Source organism: Heteronotia binoei, chromosome 3, assembly GCF_032191835.1.
Source record: "Heteronotia binoei isolate CCM8104 ecotype False Entrance Well chromosome 3, APGP_CSIRO_Hbin_v1, whole genome shotgun sequence".
Lineage (NCBI taxonomy): Eukaryota > Metazoa > Chordata > Lepidosauria > Squamata > Gekkonidae > Heteronotia > Heteronotia binoei.
The window spans coordinates 181,288,317-181,313,122 of NC_083225.1; the positions used below are offsets into that span (position 1 = coordinate 181,288,317).

Here is a 24,806-nt window from a genome sequence, read left to right on the forward strand (position 1 = left end):
AAAATGGGTATGAATCCATTGTATTCTATGGGACCATAAGATAGAATGGTCCATAAGGGGGCGTCATTTTTTAATTTTACGCCCCCTAAAAAAACACGTAGATCCAGTCCTGACTCTATCACATTATATTCTGATCAGGTCCGTCCCCTCCCCAATCCCGCCCCCTCCTCAGGTTCTGCCCCCAAAATCTCCAAGTATTTCCCACCCTAGAGCTGCCAAACCTAAATTTACTTCTGAGTAAACTTGCATAGGATCTGAATAGAAATCAACTGGAACCCAAGAGTTCCTTATTCTCATGCATATAGAGGACACTCTGCCGTCTTACAAATATTAGCGGCAATAAAACAATAATCGCAAGACAATTTCTTTTTCCTCCAGGCGAAGTGTTGCAAAGCTAAATTAATTACCGCTTGTAGGCAGTATTCAGGGAACAATGTAGTAGGAAGTAGTTATGTCACTAAATCAGATGGAAACCTAGGTAAGGTATTATTAGTTCACATGCCCAAACTTTTGTGATATTAATTACGTCTCAAGTTGTTCATTTTTTTTCACCCGGCACTTTTTTGTGACGGAGAGAATAGGTCCGTGCTTAAATGATCAAAACCAACCAGCACCAGGCAAAGGTTATTAATGAGGCCATGACTTACTTTTGCACTTTCTCGACAGTGCAAAAAGAAGCTCCATGAGGAGGTTGGGGGGAAGGAATGTTGGCATTCACATGATCAAACATTTCAGACTTATTATTTACATGAGCAAAAAGTTTGGCTATCATTGCCGCAAGATGTATTAAAGGCTGCTGGCTTACATAGCTTTTAAAAAAGACAAAATGCTGGAGCTCATTGGCTATTTGTCATGATACCTAAATGGTATATTTCAGAAGCAGTAGGGGCGTGAAACTCATTTGTTATAAGGTCCGAATCTGAGAACCTTGCCGGGTTGGGCCATGTGTGTCATAAAATGTAATGCCAGGTAGCAGAGATATAAACTTTATAAAGGACACAGACAAACACAAATAATTTTTTTTAAACCCTGAAAATAAAACATACTTAAAACATTAGCACTTGTTGGTCTTAAAAGTGCTTTCTCTATATCATTCCCATGCAATCCAGGATCTCAATCACACAGCAGAACTACCGAGTCAAGTCTCTCTTCCTTCTGTTGGCTGAGGCTCCTCCCCCTCCTGGTCCCCTGAGGAAGGAAGGAAGAAAAGAGCCAGAGCTCCCTTTGAAGCAAGCTATCCCTCCCCCCTTCCTCCTCAAGGGAGGAGCCTCAGCAAATGGAGAAAACAGAGGCTTTGCTCTGTAGCTCCTGTGCAATTGAGCAAGCTTGGCAAAGCAAGCAGTGATGTAGAAGGAAGCAAGAAAGAGGGAGAAGGAAGCAGATGACAGCCAGTTGCTCAGGGGCCTGATTCGGCCCCCAGACCTCATGTTTGACACCTCTGCCAGAGTATAGCATTGATAGCTATCAGGAGGCACAAACAAAGGTGCGTTTCCTTCATATCAATCCGTTGGGCTTTTGCTCAGCTATGGAATTTCCATGTTCAGTGACAGTATACCTTTGAATACCAGCCGTTGGAGGTCTTCCTGTTGTGCTTCCTAGATGCATCTGGCCACCTATGGGGCTTTTTTTTGGGGGGGGGGGGAGATGGATGGTCTACTTTGCATTCCATTCACCTTGCATACCAGCTTAGCAAAGCACATTTTTGTCTGGGGAAGGGTAGGAATACAGCCTTAGAACATTACTGATGCAATCCTAAACAGTGGCAGACTGGGTCTAAAAATAATCCTTGCCAGGAGACAAAGGGGGCCCACCCACAACAATAAGGCTATCGTTTAATTTTTATAAGAAATAAAATTTTCAAAAAATACGTAAGTGGAAAAAAGGTACAATTAAAACTTTTGCGAAATAAGAACATAAGAGAAGCCATGTTGGATCAGGCCAACGGCCCATCCAGTCCAACACTCTGTGTCACACAGTGGCAAAAAATTATATATATACACACACACTGTGGCTAATAGCCACTGATGGACCTGTGCTCCATATTTTTATCTAAACCCCTCTTGAAGGTGGCTATACTTGTGGCCGCCACCACCTCCTGTGGCAGTGAATTCCACATGTTAATCACCCTTTGGGTGAAGAAGTACTTCCTTTTATCCGTACTTCCTTTTACATGTATATATATATATATATATATATATATATATATATATATATATATATATATATATATATATATATATATATATATATATTGTACATTTTACTGGCAGTATGCAGCAGATCTTAAATGTAAATACAGATTGCATTTCCTCCAGGGGAGCTATCTTTAAATTCCAGCTGGAGATCAGTTTTTAAAGTGGGAGATCCCCAGGCCCCACCTGGAGGCTGGCAACCCTAAAGACAATGTAAATTTTAGTTGCATCACAGAAATAATATATTTTTTTATTTCCATAAATTTATAGGCCGCCCTTTCCCATAGTGGGCTCAGGGCTGCTTCCAATGTAATAAAACAATCAAAACAGTTGAAGAACAATTAAAACAGTTTAAAATGAAGACAATAAAGCCACAGCTCACATTAGTTAAGGCGGCATGGATGGTGTGGACAGATCAATTAGGCATACTTGTCCCAACCTAGATGTTCAAAAATCTCAGCTATAGGAACTTTCATTATATTTTCAAAAGGACACGGACATTTATAACATATTGTCTAATGTTTAAGGGGGCCCACTTCATCAGGGGCCCACTTGCCATCGGGCATGCTGACACCCTGGCAAGTCTGCCACTGCTCCTAAACAGACTCACACCCTTCAAAGCCCATTAACTTCCAAGGGACATTGCATGATCATCAGTCTCTGGGTCATCTGCACGATTTCTCCCTAGGATCTCTCCTGCCAGTTTGGTGTAGTGGTTAAGTGTGCGGACTCTTATCTGGGAGAACCGGGTTTGATTCCCCACTCCTCCACTTGCAGCTGCTGGAATGGCCTCGGGTCAGCCATAGCTCTCTTCTCTGGGAGAACCAGGTTTGATTCCCTGCTCCTCCACTTGCACCTGCTGGAATGGCCTCGGGTCAGCCGTAGCTCTCTTCTCTGGGAGAACCGGGTTTGATTCCCCACTTCTCCACTTGCAGCTGCTGGAATGGCCTTGGGTCAGCCATAGCTCTTGTAGGAGTTGTCCTTGAAAGGGCAGGTGCTGTAAGAGTTCTCTCAGCCCCACCCACCTCACAGGGTGTCTGTTGTGGAGGAGGAAGATAAAGGAGATTGTATCATGAAATTGAAAGATGTTTACTCCTTGGGAGGACAGCTATGGCGAACCAGGCAGTATAATAAAAAGTAGAGACATCACCCTGCCAACGAAAGTCCATATAGTCAAAGCGATGGTTTTCCCAGTAGTAATGTACGGTTGTGAGAGTTGGACCATAAGAAAAGCCGAACGCAGAAGAAAAGATGCTTCCGAGCTGCGGTGCTGGAGAAGAATCTTGAAGGACTGCAAGAAGATCAAATCAGTCAGTCCTAAAGGAAATCAACCCTGACTGTTCCCTGGAAGGTCAGATGTTGAAGCTCAAATACTTGGGCCACCAAATGAGAAGGGAGCACTCACTGGAGAAGAACCTGATGCTGGGAAAAGACAGAAGGCAAAAGAAGAAGGGGACGGAAAAAGGTGAGATGGCTGGACAGCGTTACTGATGTAACTAACGCGAATTTGAGCAGACTTCGGAGGATGGTGGAAGACAGGAGGGCCTGGCGTGACTTGGTCCATGGGGTCGCAAAGACTCGGACTTGACTGTGCAACTGAACAACAACAACAAAAACCACTCTGAGACTCTGATTCAAAGAGAAGGGCGGAGTATAAATCTACAGCCTTCTTCTTTTTGCCACTCACCTTGCTTAAGTGGCTGACTTAGCCCTAATCTATTTTCTCTCGAGCAAGTCTTTTTTTGAACACTGTAAACTGTTTCCTTTATTCAGAAAACAATGGCTCCTTTGTACTGACCCTAATCTTTGCAAGGCACGAAACGCAATATAATTAGCATGTTCCACTCCGTATCTAGGTTTTAAAAAACTGGTCTTATCTAGGAACTGTCTAGGATTAGAAAAAGCTTTGCAAGGGTTAGGGAATGCAGCGGAAGGAGAAGGGAGACAAAAAGGTAATTCTATGGAGCTCAGAGGATTCTCCACTGGATATGGGAGTCCGCCAACCAACATTTCACATCGACTGTAAGGACTTGTTCATAACACCCTTAGTACAAGCCAGTACCTGCCGCCTATGATGTATGTTATGTGCCATCAAACTGTGATCCCTGGCCAGGGACTTTCAAGGCAAGTAAGAAGAAGTAGTTGGCCACTTCCTTCCTCTACAGTGTCTTCCTTGGTGGTCTCCCATCCACCTACCCAGGGCTTTTTTTTGTAGCAGGAACTCCTTTGCATATTAGGCCACACACCCCTGGTGTAGCCAATCCTCCAAGAGCTTACAGGGCTCTTAGTACAGGGCTTACTGTAAACTCCAGGAGGATTGGCCTCTATGCCCTGTTGTTGGCCCCCCAGAGGAACTGGTTGGCCTCTGTGTGAGACAGGAGGCTGGATTAGATGGAGCACAGGCCTGATCCAGCAGGGCTCTTCTGATGTTCTTATGTTAGCCCAAGACAGGCACTCTTCAATCTAGTGGGTTTGACTCTGTAGTGTTTATATCTATTTGATGACTAGCTAGGATATGAAGAGCCCCGTGGCGAAGTGTTAAAGCTGCAGTATTGCAGTCCTAAACTCTGCTCACGACCTGAGTTCGATCCCCAGTGGAAGCTGGGTTTTCAGGTAGCCGGTTCAAGGTTGACTCAGCCTTCCATCCTTCTGAGGTCGGTAAAATGAGTACCCGTAAAATGGGAGGAAAGCGTAAATGACTGGGGAAGGCAATGGCAAACCACCCCGTTAAAAGTCTGCCGTGAAAACAATCAGAAACGACAGGCGCTTGCACAGGGGACCTTTCCTTTCCTTTTCCTAGGATATTTTAGAGTCTTTCCAGTTCTTGTTGCTTAGGTGCCTTGAGGCGGAAGAAATCAGGTGGGGTATACATATTTTAAATCAATCGGTTACTGTGGTCATTTGGTTTACCAGAACTTGGGGGAAGAAGAATAAAAAGAAGACGACTACAGATTTATACCCCACCCTTCTCACTGAATCAGAGACTCAGAGCGGCTTACAATCTCCTATATCTTCTCTCCCCACAACAGACACCCTGTGAGGTGGGTGGGGCTGAGAGGGCTCTCCCAGAAAGCTGCCCTTTCAAGGACAACTCTTGTGAGAGCAATGGCTGACCCAAGGCTGAGAGGGCTCTCCCAGAAAGCTGCCCTTTCAAGGACAACTCTTGTGAGAGCAATGGCTGACCCAAGGCTGAGAGGGCTCTCCCAGAAAGCTGCCCTTTCAAGGACAACTCTTGTGAGAGCAATGGCTGACCCAAGGCCATTCCAGCAGCTGCAAGTGGAGGAGTGGGGAATCAAAGATAAGAGTCTGCACACTTAACCACTACACCAAACTGACTCTCAGTCTGAAGAGGACAACGAGAGCAGTTGGAGCAATAGGAGTATTGAAGAAGACAATAGGAGCAGGATGGACAAAAGGAAACGTGTGCGTAGACAGTAAAGTGGCAGCCAACTTATGGTGACCTCTCATGAGGTTTTCAAGGGAAGAGACGGTTCAGGGGTGGTTTGCCACTGCCTGCCTCTATGCAGCCACCCTGGGCTTCCTTGGTGGTCTCCCATCCAAGTACTAACCAAGGCTGACCCTCCTTGGGATCTGGCAAGATCAGACTTGCCTGCATGGACCATCCAGGTAAAGGTACAAAAGGAAACGCTTCTATTGAAACTGTGTTTCAAGAGGATTAGACAGATTCATGAGGGAGAAGTCCATCGCATTCAGAGGCAGTGTTAAGAAGCAACAGTAGGGGAAGGCCCTGGCCCTTATTTCCTTTCGGTGGTCATTCAGGGCAACATGGTTGTCTACCGCCTGCTGGACTAGGTGGACCACTGCTCTGGTCCAGGAGGGCAAAGCCTTGATCTTTGTCACCTTTTGTTGGAAGGGAATTGAAAACAAATCAGCCAGTATCATAATGCCTCTGTATAAATCGATGGTGCGGTCTCATTTGGAGTACTGTGTGCAGTTCTGGTCGCCGCACCTCAAAAAGGATATTATAGCATTGGAGAAAGTTCAGAAAAGGGCAACTAAAATGATTAAAGGGCTGGAACACCTTCCCTATGAAGAAAGGTTGAAACGCTTAGGGCTCTTTAGCTTGGAGAAACGTCGACTGAGGGGTGACATGATAGAAGTTTACAAGATAATGCATGGGATGGAGAAAGTAGAGAAAGAAGTACTTTTCTCCCTTTCTCACAATACAAGAACTCGTGGGCATTCGATGAAATTGCTGAGCAGACAGGTTAAAACGGATAAAAGGAAGTACTTCTTCACCCAAAGGGTGATTAACATGTGGAATTCACTGCCACAGGAGGTGGTGGCGTCCACAAGCATAGCCACCTTCAAGAAGGGGTTAGATAAAAATATGGAGCAGAGGTCCATCAGTGGCTATTAGCCACAGTGTGTGTGTGTGTGTGTGTATATATATATATATATATATTTGGCTGCTGTGTGACACAGAATGTTGGACTGGATGGGCCATTGGCCTGATCTAACATGGCTTCTCTTATGTTCTTATGTTCTCTAGCAAGGCACCTCTGAGACTCTTATCTGGGACAACCGGGTTGGAGTCTTCACTCCTCCACTTGCAGCTGCTGGAATGGCCTTGGGTCAGCCGTAGCTCTCACAGAGCTGCCCTTGAAAGGGCAGCTTCTGGGAAAGCTCTCTCAGCCCCACCTCCATCACCTCCTGCAGATTGTAGGCCACTCTGAGATTCAGAGTGAAGGGCAGGATATAAATCCAATGTCATCGTCGTCTTCTCCTCCTCCTCCTCTGCTCTGGGAAACAGAATAGGGACTCTCTCCCCATAGCAGCTGAGCCAATTTACAGATTTAAAGAGAGAGAATTAAGATACCACATTATTACTGATGTAACAAACACGAATTTGAGCAGACTTCAGAGGATGGTGGAAGACAGGAGGGCCTGGCATGACTTTGTCCACGGGGTCGCAAAGAGTCGGACTCGACTGTGCAACTGAACAACAACAACATTATTACTGCAGCTGTGCTTGGTAACATTTGCAGTTGTGTGCTAGAGTTCTTCCTTGTTAATTGCGGTCTTCTCCATATGTAGTAAGTTGAGGGATATAGTCACAAGAGGCAAGGACACACTGTACAAAATGTCCCAAAGGGATCTTCTGACAGGAAGAAAGTTGATTCCTTGGAAATGTGTTGGAATAGAATTTTACGGATACTCTGGGCTGCCAAAAAAGACACCTGAGTTCAAGCAGGAATTCTTCCTAAAATGACCTAACTGAAGTATAGTATATTTACGTAATAGATTTATAGTCTGCACTTCCCCATAATGGGTTCAGGGTGGATCACAAACACAACAAAACAGTAAAAATCCAACAATAAAACCATAAAACAATCAACAAACAAACCAATATAATAGAACAAAATAGGAGTCAAGTTGTACCTTTAAGACCAACTTAGTTTTATTCAAAACGTAACGGTGCCACTTGACTCCTATGTTGTTCTACTACTTCAGACCAACACGGCTGACTACTTGAATCAAATATAGTGGGTTCAACACAAAGAAGAGGCGAGGTGGTCATGAATACAGCTCTTTTATTAGCACAGCTTATTATGGGGCTGCACTTTAAGACTGAAGACTGGGCCAATGGGCCAACCATATATACATTCAAGGGTCCCATGCTAGCGTGTTATTGGACCATTCAAACCAGCCGGGGGCCCGTGATTGGAGCAGGACAGCAGGGATTTGGATCCTACTGCCCGTTGTTCCCAAGCTTAGTCCTACAGGCTCCAATGAGCCAGGCAAGAACACCATATATTATAATATACACGTTTCCGATCACATATATAACAGAAGGTATCATACTTTGATCCTATTCTGAGATGACAAGATAGATTCAGGGGGGTCTGAAGCGGCAGAACAACGCTTGAAACCAGGGGCACCTCTAAGACGAACAAAGTTTAATTCCAGGTACAAGCTTTTGTGTGCATCTGAAGAGGTGAGCATGCACAGGAAAGCTTATAAGCAGAATTAATTTTTGTTGTTGCTACTGGACTCAGACTTTGAGAAGGCAAGAGTCACTGGGGGGGGGGGGGGGAGGAAACAATGCTAGGGAAAGTAGCAGGCGGTAGGAAAGAGACGTTGACATGAGATGGGTGACTCATATAGCAGGGATGGCCAAACTTGCTTAATGTAAGAGCCACATAAAATAAATATCAAATGTTTGAGAGCCACAAGACATGAATGTCAGAGATTTGAGAGCCTCAAGGAAAGCAGGCAGGCAGGCAGGCAGGCAAATAGATGGGGAGAGGGAGGGAGGGAGAGGTGGAAAGAAAGTAACTTTAACTTTAAATGCCTTTTCCAAGCCGCTGGCTGGCTTGGCAAAGCGATTCAAGGCAAGAAATGCCTTCTCCAGGGTGGCTGTCGGAGTGGCGGGGGCTTTGAGAGCCACACAATAGTTGTGAAAGAGCCACATGTGGCTCCTGAGCCGCAGTTTGGCCAGCCCTGCCATATAGGAAGACCACAGCCCTCAGTTTGCAAGATCTGAGCTATGCTGTTAAGGTCAGAGCGCTTTGGAGGCCATGAATTCATAGGGTCACCCACAGGGCTTTTTTTTTTTAGCAGGAATACAGTTAAGGCTGACTTGGCACCAGGGGGTGTGGCCTAATATGCAAATGAGTTCCTGCTGGGCTTCTTCTGCAAAAAGGCCCCGTGGGGAACAATGGTGACATCAGGGGTGTGGCTTAGTATGCAAACGAGTTCCTGCTGGGCTGCTTCTACAAAAAAAAAAAAGCCCCGGGGTCACCACAAGTCGGAAGCCACTCGATTGTACAAAACACGCACACACACACACACCCCTTATCCCCCTGCATCTCTCCAAAAGGGGACTCTAAGCCGCAGAACCTTCTCGCCCCAGCCTTGCCTTTGAGCGGGCCTCGAGTTTGCAGCGCTCGGCCGCTCCAGACGGCCGGCCTCTGGCAAGCCAGCCCGCCCACCCCCCTCGCCTGGCCTGGCCTGGCCTGCAGGCGTCGCGGCTCCCGGCAGGGGCCCCCCGCGGCCTCCTCTCCTCGCCTCCCCTCCGGCGGGCAGGTTGCCGGCCCGCCCCTTTCCTCCCCTCCCCTCCCCTCCCTCCTTCCCTCTCGCCCGCGGGGGCCGCCCGGGCTGGTGTCAGAGCGCGCTGCGCCGCCGGCACAGGCAGAGGCGCACTGCGAGGGCGCTGCTGCTGCCGCCGCTGCCTGGACTGGGGCAGCCTCGATTTTTTTCGCCTTCGCCGGCCGGCGCGCCCGGAAGAAGCGGGGCAGCCTGGCTGGGGCGATGGCCCCGCGGCGGGCGCGGGAGCCGGGAGAAGGAGGCGGCGGCGGCGGCGGCGGCCGGCGGCTTGGAGGGCTGCTGGCGGCGGCGCTGGCGGTGGTGTGGCTGGCGAGGGGCGCGCAGGGCTTCGGCGACGAGGAGGAGCGGCGCTGCGACGCCATCCGCATCGCCATGTGCCAGAACCTGGGCTACAACGTCACCAAGATGCCCAACCTGGTGGGCCACGAGCTGCAGACCGACGCCGAGCTCCAGCTCACCACCTTCACGCCCCTCATCCAGTACGGCTGCTCCAGCCAGCTGCAGGTGGGTGCTTCCCCTTCCCCCCCACCACCATTCCCACCAGGGTTCCCTCGAAGCCGTGGAGGCTGCTGAGCAAAACATTCTCCTCGGTGGGCTACTGGCATGGAAGTTGTCAGCTACTACTGCATGAAAGTTGGGAGCCACTGGCACGACAGCTGAAAGTTGGGAGCTACTACTGCATTAAAGTTGGGAGCCACTGGCATGAAAGTTGGGAACTACTGCATGAAAGTTGAAAGTTGGGAACTACTGGCATGAAAGTTGGGAGCGACTACTGCATTAAAGTTGGGAGCTCCTGCATGAATTAGCGTGGTCTGGGGCTATTTTTCCTGAGCTAAGACAAAAAAGGAGGCCCGAAATCTGTGAGCTAGCTCACACTAACTCAGCTTAGAGGGAATACTGATTTCCACCCACCCCCCCTCACGTGCGCCGGGTATTTACTTTTCAGTGTTTTGCACGGCGCGTTGCTTGCAAACTCGCTTTTGGGGACTGGCGGTGGCCGGAGTTGCGGTTTCAGCCGGAGGCTGCCTCCGGGCGACGGCTTTTCCAGCAGCCGCGCCTTCCGGAGTCTTCCCTCGGGCGGCTAAGAATGGCAAATGCAAATTTATTAATATTTTTTTTTTTAAAAAAGCAATAACTAGGGGTGCAAGCCCTCCTGAACTTCGGCACACTTGGCTACCTAGCCCACGTGCAATAGCGTGGAAGATCCCTTGCAAAGAGGTTTTAACCCCGAGTTAGTTTCGAACTCACCCTCGGGCTAAAATCGCTGCTCGGCAGTCCGATCCTGCGCCTTTCCTCCGGTCGAATCCTGTCGCTTGCGAAGGATTGAGACCGGGGGAACTCTGGCCAGGATGGGTTTCAGCGGATTTCAACTGGAATAACCTCGCATACCGTCGCCCGTGGAAGTTGAGGCTATATTGGATTGCCTCGGAGCATGTGCAGAGTGCTTTTCCTTTGGGAATCTGCGGCTAGTTTCCCATTTTGCCTGTATCTTAAATTAGGCAATGGGTTTTTTTTTTTTAGCTGGTTGGTTCCTGCCAAGTTCCAACTGCCCTTGGATTTCTTGTCCTTGAACAGGAGGTGGTGACGGCTGCCGGCATAGCCAGCTTCAAGAGGGGTTTGGAGAAGCATATGGAGCAGAGGTCCATCAGTGGCTGTTAGCCACAGCATATGGTTGGAACTCTCTGTCTGGGACAGTGATGCTCCGTATTCTTGATGCTGTGGTGCGGGGACAACAGTGGGAGGGCTTCTAGTGTCCTGGCCCCACTGCTGGACCTCCTGATGGCACTTGGGGTTTTCTTGGCCACTGCGTGATACAGAGTGTTGGACTGGATGGGCCATTGACCTGATCCAACATGTCTTCTCTTACGTTCTTGTGTTTTTATGTTCTTAACATGGGTGCCTAACTGTATAATCCTAGAGACCAGTGTTCCCTCTAAACTGAACTAGCATGAGCTAGCTCACGGATTTTTAGGCTCCAGCTCACAGATTTTTGTCTTGGGCCGGGAAGGATGACCCCAGAGCACACTAATTTCTGCAGTAGCTCACAACTTGAATGCCAGTAGCTCACAAAGTAGAATTTTTGCTCACAAGACCCTGCAGCTTAGAGGGAACATTGCTGGAGATGTCTGAACGCTGGCTTGGGGCTAGTACACAAAAGGCTCTTTGTGCTCGCCCAGGGGCTCTGTTTTCTTTTTATTCCACGACAGCGTGCAGCAGTAAGGCAGGGCATTGCAGATTGTGGGGCTGTGAGAGCCCTTTGCTGGGGGGGGGGGGCGGTCCCATTGAGTAGAATGGGACTTACCTCTGAGTAGACCTCTTTCGGGTTACTCAATCTAGGTTTAGCCCTTGTGTTCTGCAACATCAGATAGCCACACTGGCTTCTTTCCAGTAAGCATGACAGAAGGGGGGGGGGGATATTTGCCTCCACTCCGCCCTCTGAAACCCATTCTTAGGAGATGGGGAGATGCTAATCCGCTCCTGGTTGTTTCGAGACAGAAAGTTTGTCAGGGTTCAGGCATGTTGCTGATTCATCCAGTCTGGAAGCGGGGGGAGATATCCGCCCATCCCGCGAATTGCCACAGCAAATCCAGGACTGACAGAGAAAGCTCAGAGCACCCCAGAGTCTCTCTTTGGTTCTTCCTCAGTGCTCTTATTGTTGGAACTCTCTGTCTGGGGCAGTGATGCTCTGTATTCTTGTGCTGGGGGGTGGGCACAGTGGAAGGGCTTCTGGCAGACCTCTTGATGGCACTTTGGCATGCTCCGGCGCAAGTGACATTCAAGAGAGATCTGAGCCAGAGAACGTTATCCAAGGATCGTGGAGCAACAGCAGTAGAATCATAGAGTTGGAAGGGATCTCCAGAGTCATCTAGTCCAACCCCCTGCACAATACAGGAAATTCACAAATACCTCCCCCTTTCTTTTTTTTTGTTTGTTTTGTATTTTGGGGAGGAGGGCAGATAGATCATGGAGATAGCTGATAACACCTTGTGGCATATCTGAAGCCAAGAAGGATCTCTTCCAGCCCTTTCCCAAGTGGAAGTTCACTTTTTTTAGTTCATTGCCTTGAAAAGATCTTCCTTTTTGTTTCAAGGCTGTAGCTGAGATCCTCATAGGATCGTATTTTGGTGGAGGTTTTTGTTGTTGCATTTTTGTTGGTTTTTTTTTTAAAGACAACATTGGATTTTTATCCTGCCCTCCACTCTGAATTTCAGAGTCTCAGAGCAGCTCACAATCTCCCATATCTTCCTCTCCCACAACAGACACCCTGTGAGGTAAGTGGGGCTGAGAGAGCTCTGACAGCAGCTGCCCTTTCAAGGACAACTCCTACAAGAGCTATGGCTGACTCAAGGCCATTCCAGCAGCTGCAAGTGGAGGAGTGGGGGAATCAAACCCGGTTCTCCCAGAGAAGAGTTTGTGCACTTAACCACTACACCAAACTGGCTCTCAGTTTGCTCGGCTCTCCCAACAGAGGTGCATAGAGTGATATTTTCCAGAAAACATCTATGTGATGAAGACTTTGGGGAGAGAGAGAGAAAACCGCGAGAAGGGTGAAGCAGCTTGCCGCAGAAGGAACTTCCAGCAGAAGACTTTTTTCCCCACTGGGTGTGAATCTGCAGATAAGGAACCACAGAGGCATTCCAATGCAGGAAGGGGCTTGCAAAGACCGCAGCAGCGTATTTGAGAGATCGCCCCCCCCCCCCGCCACCCTGGAGAGGTTAACTTGCACACGAAGTCCAAAGTTGTTAAGAAGGACTGAGCCAAAACGTTTTGTTGCCGATTGGCAGGTTCACCTCCTGTCCGAGGGAACGTTCCCTCCAGCGGCTGAGGAATTTGGACTGTGTCTGCCGCTGAAGAGTACGCTTTGAATTGGATCAAATAAACACAAAATGAGAAACTGCTCTTGCCTGAAGCACGCCAGTTATTTTCGCACCACTGGAGGAGGAATCTTTCTGCTGAGTGTCTTCGAGCACAAGAGTCAAATGTCCAACAGCAGCGGGATGAGACCGTAGCGTCCAAGTTTTAGATGACAGCCAAGATGTGGTTTTTTAAAAAAAGTTGAAGACGCCCACGGCAATACCTTTGAAGACATTTGAAGATTGCCCGTGGTGGTGATTTGTGGCCTTAAAAATGGCTTCCATAAAAGTTTCCTCCTTGGTCCCTTGAAGAAGGTTCTTCGCCCATTTGAGAGAAACTGGAGAGCCGGTTTGGTGTAGTGGTTAAGTGTGTGGACTCTTATCTGGGAGAACCAGGTTTGATTCCCAACTCCTCCACTTGCACCTGCTGGAATGGCCTTGGGTCAGCCATAGCTCTCGCAGAGGTTGTCCTTGAAGGGCAGCTTGTGGGAGAGTCCTCTCAGCCCCACTCACCTCACGGGTGGGGAGGTCTGTGGGGGGGAGGAAGATAAAGGAGATTTTAAGCCGCTCTGAGACCCTGAGATTTGGAGTGGATCTGAGCCAGAGAACATTATCCAAGGATAGTGGAGCAATTGGAGGAGGCGAGATATAAATCCAATGTCGTCGTCGTCTTCTTCATTACAGCCAACTGATCTTAAGTAGAGTGACATCCTTACATTTTATTTTATTTTATTACATTTTATATTTTTTACCTTTTAGGGGTATCCAGACCAAACGGCCAAGCCACACTGTTCTGTGTGACCGTGCGATCAGTTAGTTTGCCCTCTTTATCAACAAACTGCTTGTATTTCAGCTCACAATACCCGATCCCCTCGTCTGATGAAGTGTGCTTAAGAGAGCGCACGAAAGCTTACGTTCGGAATAAAAATTGGTTGGTCTTAAAGGTGCCACTTGACTCCTGCTTTGTTCTACTGCTTCAGACCGACACGGCTGCCCGCTTGGATCTATCCTTACATTGAAGTTATTTGGGTGTAACTCTGTGTAGGACCGTCCGGCAAACAGGCACCCTAATAACTGTTACCTGCTCCTGATATTGCCCTGGGTGATCTTAAAAGCTGATGAAACTGCGACCTCTTTGTTGTGTGTGTGTGTGTGAGAGAGAGAGAGAGAGAAGTGCTGTCAAGTCACTTCTGACTTATGGCGACCCTATGAATCATTGTCCTCCACAGGACTCTTTTTTTTTTTTTGTAGCAGGAACTCCTTTTCATATTAGGCCACACCTCCCTGATGTGGCCAATCCTCCTTACAGTAGGCCCTGTCAGAAGAGCACCTGGAAGATCTTGGAGGATTGGCTACATCAGGGAGGTGTGGCCTAATATGCAAAGGAGTTCCTGCTATAAGAAAAGGCCCTGGTCCTCCAAAACAGCCTCTCATTAACAGTTGTGCTCAGTGCTTGCAAACTGATGGCAGAGGCTTCCTTGACTGAATTAGACCGGTGTCTAATTTACCATTTTTAGGTAAAATCATCGAGAGGGCAGTGGCGTTGCAGCTACAGAGATTTCTAGATGACGCTTCTGTCCTAGACCCGTGCCAGTCTGGCTTCCGACCGGGCCACGGGACGGAGACGGTCTTGGTCGCCTTGGCAGATGACCTCCAACGGCAACTGGATCGAGGCGGTGTAGCAGTGCTGATGTTATTAGATCTGTCGGCTGCATTTGATACGGTCGACCATCGGCTACTGATTCACCGCCTCGCCGACATTGGGGTTAAGGGGTCTGCTTTACAATGGCTCTCCTCTTTCCTCAGGGGTCGGGGACAAAGGGTGGCGATCGGGGGTGAACGATCCCAGAGGCGCACACTAGATTGTGGGGTGCCTCAGGGAGCAGTCCTCTCCCCGATGTTATTTAACATCTATATGCGCCCCCTTGCCCAGATTGCCAGGAGGTTTGGGCTGGGTTGCCACCAATATGCAGATGACACCCAGCTCTATCTGCTAATGGACGGCCGGCCCGCCTCCCCCCCGGAAGACCTGGATCGGGCGTTACAGGCTATCGCAACGTGGCTTAGACTGAGTGGGCTGAAGCTGAATCCGGCAAAGACAGAGGTTCTCTGTGTGGGTCGCGGCGCTCCAGGGGAGGAAATATCTCTCCCGACCTTCGATGGTGTGCAGCTAAAGGCGGCGCAGCAGGTGAAGAGTCTGGGTGTTTTACTGGAGCCTTCATTATCAATGGAGGCCCAGATAACAGCCACTGCCAAGTCAGCTTTCTTCCATCTGAGGCGGGCAAAGCAGTTGGCCCCTTTCCTGGAGCGTCGGGACCTAGCAACGGTGATCCATGCGACGGTCACCTCACGATTGGACTACTGTAACGCCCTCTACATGGGGCTGCCTCTGTGCCGGACCCGGAAGTTACAGCTAGTGCAGAACGCGGCGGCCAGGCTGTTACTTGGTCTCCCAAGATGGGAACATGTGCGGCCGGGGCTACGCGAACTGCACTGGTTACCGATTGTATACCGGGTCCAGTACAAAGTGCTGGTTATCACCTTTAAAGCCCTATATGGCCGAGGACCAGCCTACCTGAAGGACCGTCTCTCCTCGTATGAACCCCAGAGAGCACTGAGGTCAGTAGGAAAGAACAGACTGACTACCCCTGGGCCAAGACAAATTAAACTACAGAATACTCGCTCTCGGGCCTTTTCGGCCGCAGCCCCACATCTCTGGAACCAACTCCCAGAGGAGGTGCGGGCCCTGCGGAACCTTGATCAGTTCCGCAGGGCCTGCAAGACCACCCTTTTTAAATTTGCTTATGAATAACTGAAATCCGCCATCAACATCAACTAGAAGAGTGTCAAGGATAGCGTCAAAAATGTTTTAGTTAATTGTTTTAATTCTGGTTTTTAAGGTTAATTTAATGTTTAATTTAATGTTTTTAATGTAACTGTTTTATTGTTGGTGTACCATTGGTCACCGTATTGTTAGCCGCCCTGAGCCTGCTTCGGCAGGGGAGGGCGGGGTATAAATAAAATTTATTATTATTATTATATTATTATTATTAATCTGTCTCCCATTGGGTCTCCCTCTTCTCCTCCTGCCTTCAACTTTTCCTCGCATTCTTGTCTTTTTCAGTGGCTCTTGTCTACCCAGTCTGTGACCAAAGTACGATAAGCCTCAGTTTAGTCATTTGCGTTGCTCCAGAGAGTTTGGATCATAACAATATAAGAGAAGGGGAGGGATGGTGGCTCAGTGGTAGAGCATCTGCTTGATAAGCAGAAGGTCCCAGGTTCAATCCCTGGCATCTCCAACTAAAAAGGGTCCAGGCAAATAGGCATGAAAAACCTCAGTTTGAGGCCCTGGAGAGCCGCTGCCAGTCTGAGTAGACAATACTGACTTTGATGAACTGAGGGTTTGATTCAGTTTAAGGCAGCTTCGCATGTTCATATATTCAAGCTGTGTTGGACCAGGCCAATGGCCCATCCAGTCCAACATTCTGTGTCACACAGTGGCCAAAAACCAGGTGCCATCAGGAGGTCCAGCAGCAGGGCCAGAACTCCAGAAGCCCTCCCACTGCCCCAAACATAAGAACATAAGAGAAGCCATGCTGGATCAGGCCAGTGGCCCATCCAGTCCAACACTCTGTGTCACACAGTGGGACAAAACCCAGATGCCTTGACAGAAGTGGGGATTCAGGCTTAATTTGATTTAAATTTAGTGGCTGGAGTACCAGAGAAGGATCTGGGAATCCCAAATTCGAATCCCCACTTTGCAATTAGAAGCTCACTGGGTGACCTTGGGTTGGTCACACACTCTGAGCCCAACCTCCCTCACAGGGATGTTGTAAGGACAAAATGGAGGAGAGGAGACTTCTTTGGGAGTCCTGTTTGGGAAGAAGGACAGGGAATAAATGGAGTCAATACAATAAGTAAATAAATGGATGAAGAAGTTGGGTTCAGATGTGACAAACATGGGTTTGCTTTTCTTCCACCCTTCTGTCTGGAGTGATTTTGAATGGGCTTGGGCAACTGTCACAAAATCACAGTGCCAGGGATGTCTCAGGTCCAGTCCTGAGGATCTCAGCTGCTGGGGAAAGACCTTTTCCTACCTGGAGAACCAAATATAAAAGCAGACAGCACTAAGCTTCAGGAACTCCTCTTCAGGGTTGGCACATGCAGGAGTGGAATTCTAGCAGGAGCTCCTTTGCATATTAGGCCACACACCCCTGATGTAGAGCCAATCCTCCAAGAGCTTACAAAAAAGAGACTTGTAAGCTGATTGGCTACATCAGGGATATGTGACCTAATATGCAAAGGAACATAAGAAACATAAGAGAAGCAATGTTGGATCAAGCCAATGGCCCATCTAGTCCAACACTCTGTGTCACATAAGAACATAAGAGAAGCCATGTTGGATCAGACCAATGGCCCATCCAGTCCAACACTCTGTGTCACATAAGAAATAAGAGAAGCCATGTTGGATCAGGCCAGTGGCCCATCTAGTCCAACACTCTGTGTCACGTAAGAACATAAGAGAAGCCATGTTGGATCAGGCCAGTGGCCCATCCAGTCGCACACTCTGTGTCACATAAGAAATAAGAGAAGCCATGTTGGATCAGGCCAATGGCCCATCCAGTCCAACACTCTGTGTCACACACTGGCCAAAAAAATTATATATACACACACACACACACACACACACGCTGTGGCTAATAGCTACTGATGGACCTCAGCTCCATATTTTTATCTAACCCCCTCTTGAAGCTGCCTATGCTTGTAGCCACTGCCACCTCCTGTGGCAGTGAACTCCTGCTAGATCTCCACCCCTGGGCACATGTATATCACCCAAGGGCCAAATCAGACCATGCCTGAAGTCACAGCATCTCCATGAAGCGATGAAGTTAAGGCTCCCCCCGGCCAAAAAAAGTGTTGACTGGTAAGGAGGGGGTGGGGTGTAGCTTCCCTCAGATGGGCAATTTGGTTTCCATTTTTTGTTTAAGCAGTTCTTCTCCACGCTTATCAGTTTATATATCAAGATGGCGAGCCGTGTTAGTCTGTCTGTAGCGACAAAAAAGAGCAAGAATCCAGTAGAGCCCCTTAAAGACTAACACAATTTGTGGCTGAAGTGAGCAGTGACTCATGAAAGATTCTCCCCTGCCACAGATTTTGTTTAGTCTTTAGGGGCTACTGGATTCTTGCTCTTTTCTGCTACTTAATATATGGAAGGGAAGCCACAGCGTTAAATACACTTGGATTCTCTTGTGGCATCTCGACTCTCAGTTCCCATCTGTGAAATGGGCGCACAAAGCAGTTTGCCTAGCCAGCACCAAGACTCTGACAACTGTCAAAACTATTCCCTCGGCTTACCTGGTAGACGTTTCTTTGAAGGCTCCTTTGCAGTCAGGAAGCAGTTTTTCTCCAGGCCAGTTTTTGCCAAGGATCCTGGGAAGTTTTTTTTTTCCTTTTGCCATCTTCTGGGCTTGGAGCAGGGGTCACTGGGTGTGTGTGTCGGGGGAGAACCTGTGAATTTCCTGGGTTGTGCAGGGGGTTGGACTCGACCTTGGATGTCCTTTCCAACGCGATGATTTTCAGTGTTGGTTCCAAGATGGGTTCTCCTTGAGACGTGTGTTGAAGAAGTTGAAAGGTTTTCTGTGTAACCCACTAAATTCTACTTGTCCTGATACAGTGGTTAGAGTGTCAGGTTATCATGTCCCTCTGGGAGACTGGGTTGGAATCCCCACTTCTGCTGTGGAAACTCACTCTTGGCCAGTGTCACATTCTCAACCTCAACAGGTTGTTGTGAGACCCAGGGCTTTTTTTGTAGCAGGAACTCCTTCGCATATTAGGCCACACCTCCTTGATGTAGCCAATCCTGCAAGAGCTTACAGGGCTTTTCTCGCAGGGCCTACTGTAAGCTCTTGGAGGACTGGCTACATGGTGAGCCAGTTGGAGGACTGGCTACATGGAGAGCCAGTTGGAGGACTGGCTACTGGAGATCCAGTTTGGTGTAGTGGTTAAGTGTGCAGACTCTTATCTGGGAGAACCGGGTTTGATTCCCCACTCCTCCACTTGCACCTGCTAGCATGGCCTTGGGTCAGCCATAGCCCTGGCAGAGGTTGTCCTTGAAAGGGCAGCTGCTGTGAGAGCCCTCTCCAGCCCCACCCACCTCACAGCGTGTCTGTTGTGGGGGAGGAAGGTAAAGGAGATTGTGAGCCGCTCTGAGACTCTTTGGAGTGGAGGGCGGGATATAAATCCAATATCTTCTTCTTCTTCTTCTACATCAGGGGTGTGTGGCCTAATATGCAAAGGAGTTCCTGCTACAAAAAAAAGCCCTGGTGAGACCCAAATAGCCAGTGTTGTATGGCTCTTGTGGGGTGGGAAAGGAAGATCTGAATTCATAAACAACTCATTTGTCTCTTTCTTTTCCAGTTCTTCCTGTGCTCGGTCTACTTCCCCATGTGCACGGAGAAGATCAACATCCCCATTGGCCCCTGCGGCGGCATGTGCCTCTCGGTCAAACGCCGCTGTGAGCCGGTCCTGAAGGAATTTGGCTTCTCCTGGCCGGAAAGCCTGAACTGCAGCAAATTCCCCCACAGAACGACCACAACCACATGTGCATGGAAGGCCCCGGCGACGAAGAGGTGCCCCTCCACAGCAAAGCCCCCTTGCACCCGGGAGAAGAGTGCCATACCGTGGGATCTAATTCGGACCAGTACATCTGGGTCAAAAGGAGCCTGAACTGCGTCCTCAAGTGCGGTTACGACGCCGGCCTGTACAGCCGGCGGGCCAAGGAGTTTACCGACATCTGGATGGCGGTGTGGGCCAGCCTGTGTTTCGTCTCCACCGCTTTCACTGTCCTGACCTTTCTGATCGATTCCTCTCGCTTTTCCTACCCCGAGCGCCCCATCATTTTCCTGAGCATGTGTTACAATATTTATAGCATCGCTTACATTGTCCGGCTGACCGTGGGCCGGGAAAGGATTTCCTGCGATTTTGAAGAGGCGGCAGAACCTGTTCTCATCCAAGAAGGCCTCAAGAACACAGGATGTGCCATCATTTTCTTGCTGATGTACTTTTTTGGGATGGCCAGCTCCATCTGGTGGGTGATCCTGACGCTGACGTGGTTCCTGGCGGCCGGGCTCAAGTGGGGCCACGAGGCCATCGAGATGCACAGCTCCTATTTCCACATCGCCGCCTGGGCCATCCCGGCTGTGAAGACCATCGTCATCTTGATCATGAGGCTGGTCGACGCCGACGAGCTGACGGGGCTGTGCTACGTCGGCAACCAGAACCTCGACGCGCTCACGGGCTTCGTGGTGGCCCCCCTCTTCACCTACCTGGTGATTGGGACGCTCTTCATCGCCGCCGGCCTGGTGGCCCTGTTTAAGATCCGTTCCAACCTCCAGAAGGATGGGACGAAGACGGACAAGCTCGAGAGGCTGATGGTGAAAATTGGGGTCTTCTCGGTGCTGTACACCGTCCCCGCCACCTGCGTCATCGCGTGCTACTTCTACGAGATCTCCAACTGGACGATCTTCCGCTACTCGGCGAGCCTCTCCAACATGGCGGTGGAGATGCTGAAAATTATCATGTCCCTCCTAGTGGGCATCACGTCGGGCATGTGGATCTGGTCGGCGAAGACCCTCCACACTTGGCAGAAGTGCTCGAACAGGCTGGTGAACTCGGGGAGGGTAAAACGAGGGGAGAAGCGGGCCGACAGCTGGGCGAAACCCGGGAAAGGGAACGAGACGGTGGTATAAACTCAAGACTGGCAGCAGGCCAGCATTGCTCCCTTCCTCCTCTCCCCTCTGAGAAGCGCAACAGGAATGCTGTCACGGTTTGCATACTGGGGAGGAAAGGGAACTGCAGTTTGGTGTGCGTCCAGCAGGTGGGGCTGGGGGGCACACAAAGAAGGCCTTAAAGAGTTAGCAGCGAGAGGCCTCGAGTGCCGGAGAGGGGAGAAGACCACTTCTCCCGCGAGAGAAACTCAAGAGCCCTCGGTGGCTTTTAAAAGCTGTGAAACGAAAATCTATCGGAACTCGTCGGACTTCTGGCCGAAAGTGTCCTTGCATTTCCCGGAGCCGGGGGTGGGGGTTCGGTGCCTCCCAAATCACACCTGATGTGCCTCTCTCCCCTCCCTCCCCACCCAAGGTCATATTTTTAGCTGTGCCTTGCGGCAAAGGAAAGAATGCTGTGGGCGAATCTCACCCTTGGCTTAGGGATCCGTTCTTGTGAGCAGCCAAGGCAGTTAAGACTTCAGGAGACTTGGCAAAGATCCAGGGATCCAGTTACAGCCCTGTGTCACCTTGCAGGATCGGACCCTCCTGATCTAGGTTCCCTTTCTGGTGTCTGTCCCTGTGTCACCGCCGTGGGGGCAGGGTGAAGGAAGGGCAGGGAGCCCAGGGGGGGTGGTGTAACCTCCGAAGCTACATATAGGAGTCCTTACTGTCGACTTTGTCTCAAGGAAGACAACCTGCTCCCCAGTTGCTGCAGGGAGCCCTGCTTTCGGAAGGCAGTCGCTAGGGAAGGAATCTGCGTCCCCTTGACTCTGTAACTCGAGCTGCAAAGCCACTGGCTTAGTATCTGCACTGTAATGCACTCTGCGGTAGCACATAACCCCTAATGAGAAGCTAACGGTTGTATTCAGTGGCGCTGGGTAGATAATCAGGTCTTCTCCTGCCAGAGCTAACCAAGTCATAGAAGCATAGAGTTGGAAGCGACCTTCAGGATCATAGAACCGTAGAGTTGGAAGGGACCCCCAGGATCATAGAGTTGGAAGGGACCACCAGGATCATAGAGTTGGAAGGGACCACCAGGATCATAGAGTTGGAAGAGACCGCCAGGATCATAGAACCATAAGAGTTGGAAGGAACCTCCAGGATCAGAGTTGGACGGGACCGCCAGGATCATAGAATCATAGAGTTGGAAGGGGCCTCCAGGATCATAAAACCATAGAGTTGGAAGGGACCTCCAGGGCCATCTAGTCCAACCCCCTGCACAATGCAGGGCCTTCTGGTAATTCTGGTGGGGCTACTAGTAAAAGTAAGCCAATGCAGGGGGTGCATTGCTGGACTTTCAGTTCAGGGCTGTGTTACGGCTTCAGGCGGCAAGCAGCAAAGTAGATGCAGCTCGGGTTTTGCTGCCCTGAAACCCGTTGCTGTGTTAGTTTATTTAAAGCTGCTTGGAATGGATATGTTGAACATTCTTGGTTGGCATATACCACTTGAAACTGAAAGCTTAGATTGCTTCGTTAATGCTCCTCTGTGGTTTTGGGTTTTTTTGTAAAGTCTCCCTGCCTGTAGAAAACAAGCAGGTCAGGGGAGCTCCTCAACTAGTGTCTTCAGCTGCTAGTTCTCTAAATGCAGAGGTTTTCCTTCCTGTATGCAGGGGTGCTCCGGAGGCAGTTCTCCCACACGCTGTTTGTTGTGGTACAGTCGCAGCAGAGCTGTCCCACATAAGTGTTCTGAATATATTTAGACTGGAGAGAAGGCAGCTGAGAGGTGACATGCTCACCATCTTCAAGTACTTTGAAGGGCTGTCATATGGAGGATGGTGCAGAATTGTTTTATGCGGCTCCATATTAGGCCACACACCCCGATGTAACCAATAATCCAAGAGCTTACAGGTCTACTGTAAGTTCCAGGGCCTACTGTTCAGGGCCTACTGTAAGCTCCAGGAGGATTGGCTACCTCAGGGGTGTGTGGCCTAATATGCAAAGGAGTTCCGGCTACAAAAAAAAGCCCTGGATAGCAGCATCCACTGCAAAAACTCACATTCTTTATTATAGGCAGGGCTTTTTTGTGGCAGGAACTCCTTTGCATATTAGGCCACACACCCCTGAGGTAGCCAATCCTCCTGGAGCTTACAGTATGCCCTGTACGAAGAACCCTGTAAGCTCTTGGAGGATTGGTTACATCGGGGTGTGTGGCTTTAATAAGCAAAGTTGCTCCTGCTAGAATTCCACCCTTGGGCCACACACCCCTGATGTAGCCAATCATCCTGGAGCTTACAGTAGGCCCTGGACTAAAAGCCCTGTAAGTTCTTGGAGGATTGACTACATCAGGGGTGTGTGGCCTAATACGCAAAGGAGTTCTTGCTACAAGAAAAGCCCTGATTATAGGTTTCAGTGGGCCTTTGTGCTTCGAGTACCCTGGTTGATTGCGTCTCCCATTCTCTTATCAGAAGAGGGCGAAAGAATGGAAACAGGAACCCAACCTTAACTTGGCAGCCAAGTTCCACATTTTCCTTCCCAGTGTCCTGAATCTTTAGCAACCCCCCCCCTCCCTGCTTTGGCATGTGACATTTGCTATTTTCCAGACTCCTCCCAACGACGTCCTCTCCGGCCATAACAATGTCTAAAAAAGCCCACCTCTCTTTTTATAGCCCTCCTTCCATCTGCAGCGTTTGGCTAACAAGGAGAAGTGAATCGAAGAAGGGTCGTTTTCTGACAATTGCCTTTTCCCGAGCTTGTTGGCTTTCTGTTGCTGTTCCCCTCTCTCCCTCCTGGCCCTCCCGAGTAAAGTTATCTGGCCTCCCCGGAGACCCATTGCATTAAGCAATTAAGGCTTAATATATTTCACTCTGCCCCGATTGCATCTGCGTAGACGCCAGTCTGGGGGGAACCGAAAAGGTTCAGTTCCCTGGCAGCTTGGCCATTCGCACAGATCAGTTGCATAATTGGTGTGTCAATTTCAATTAAAAGGACATTCTCCAGCCATGAGATAGGGGGGTCTGGCTGATTCCCTCAACCCGAAAGGGAGGGCTTGGATTGGGAGAAGAATGCGGACTTCCCCCCACCCTCCGCCCTCTTTCTCTTTTTTTTATCTCGAGCTAAAAGGAGGACATTTCTCCTTCCATCTTAAGAAATCCAAGAGTGTAGCTTCCTGCAAGATGACTTGTGGTTTTCGCAGGTTAAAGGCAGAGTTTGGGGGTTGCATTGGCTTGGAGAGGTGGTGGCTAAGAGGTGATAGGATCACCCTCTTCGAGTATTTGAAGGGCTGTCAGATAGAGGATGGTGTGGAATTGTTTTCTGTGGCCCCAGAAGGTTGCACCAGAACCAACGGGTTGAAATTAAATCAAAAGAGTTTCCGGCTCAACAATAGGAAGAACTTCCTGACCGTTAGAACGATTCCTCAGTGGAACATGTGGCGGGCTCTCCTTCCTTGGATGTTGTTAAACAGAGGTTAGATAGCCATCTGACAGCAATGAAGATCCTGTGGATTTAGGGGGAGGTCTTTGTGAGTTCCCTGCATTGTGCAGGGGGTTTGAACTAGATGACCCTGGAAGTCCCTTAACTGTATGATTCTTTGATCGCATGAAGCTGCCTTATAACGAATTAGGCTCTTGGTCCATTAAAGTCAGTGTTGTCCACTCAGTGGTGGGGGGGGCGGAGTTGTAGCAGGAACTCCTTTGCCTATTAGGCCACACATCCCTGATGTAGCCAATCCTCCTGGAGCTTGCGGTAGGCCCTGCACTGAGAGCCCCATAAGCTCTTGAAGGATTGGCTACATCAGGGGCTGTGGTCTAATATGCAAAGGAGTCCCTGCTCCAAAAAAAGCCCTCCCACTCAGACTGGCAGCAGCTCTCCAGGGTCTCAAGCTGAGGCCTTTCCTATCGCCTCCTACCTGATCTTTCAGCTGGAGATGCCAGGGATTGAACCTGGGACCTTCTGCAAGCCAAGCAGATGCTCTGCCACTGAGCC

General features: G+C 49.4%; 1 protein-coding gene and 1 non-coding gene across 2 annotated transcripts; both read left to right on the forward strand.

Annotated features, from left to right (window-relative positions):
- The first annotated feature begins 9,428 nt into the window (after positions 1-9,428).
- Positions 9,429-20,915, forward strand: FZD4 (frizzled class receptor 4). Its single transcript, XM_060234969.1, is given in 3 exon segments — positions 9,429-9,767; positions 19,535-19,688; positions 19,691-20,915. Coding segments are annotated over 3 exon segments (1,629 nt in total). The 5' UTR covers positions 9,429-9,467; the 3' UTR covers positions 20,866-20,915.
- On the forward strand, positions 16,342-16,416 carry TRNAI-GAU (transfer RNA isoleucine (anticodon GAU)). The gene has a single exon. It is a non-coding gene; the product is annotated as a tRNA-Ile (tRNA).
- Positions 20,916-24,806: the final 3,891 nt, after the last annotated feature.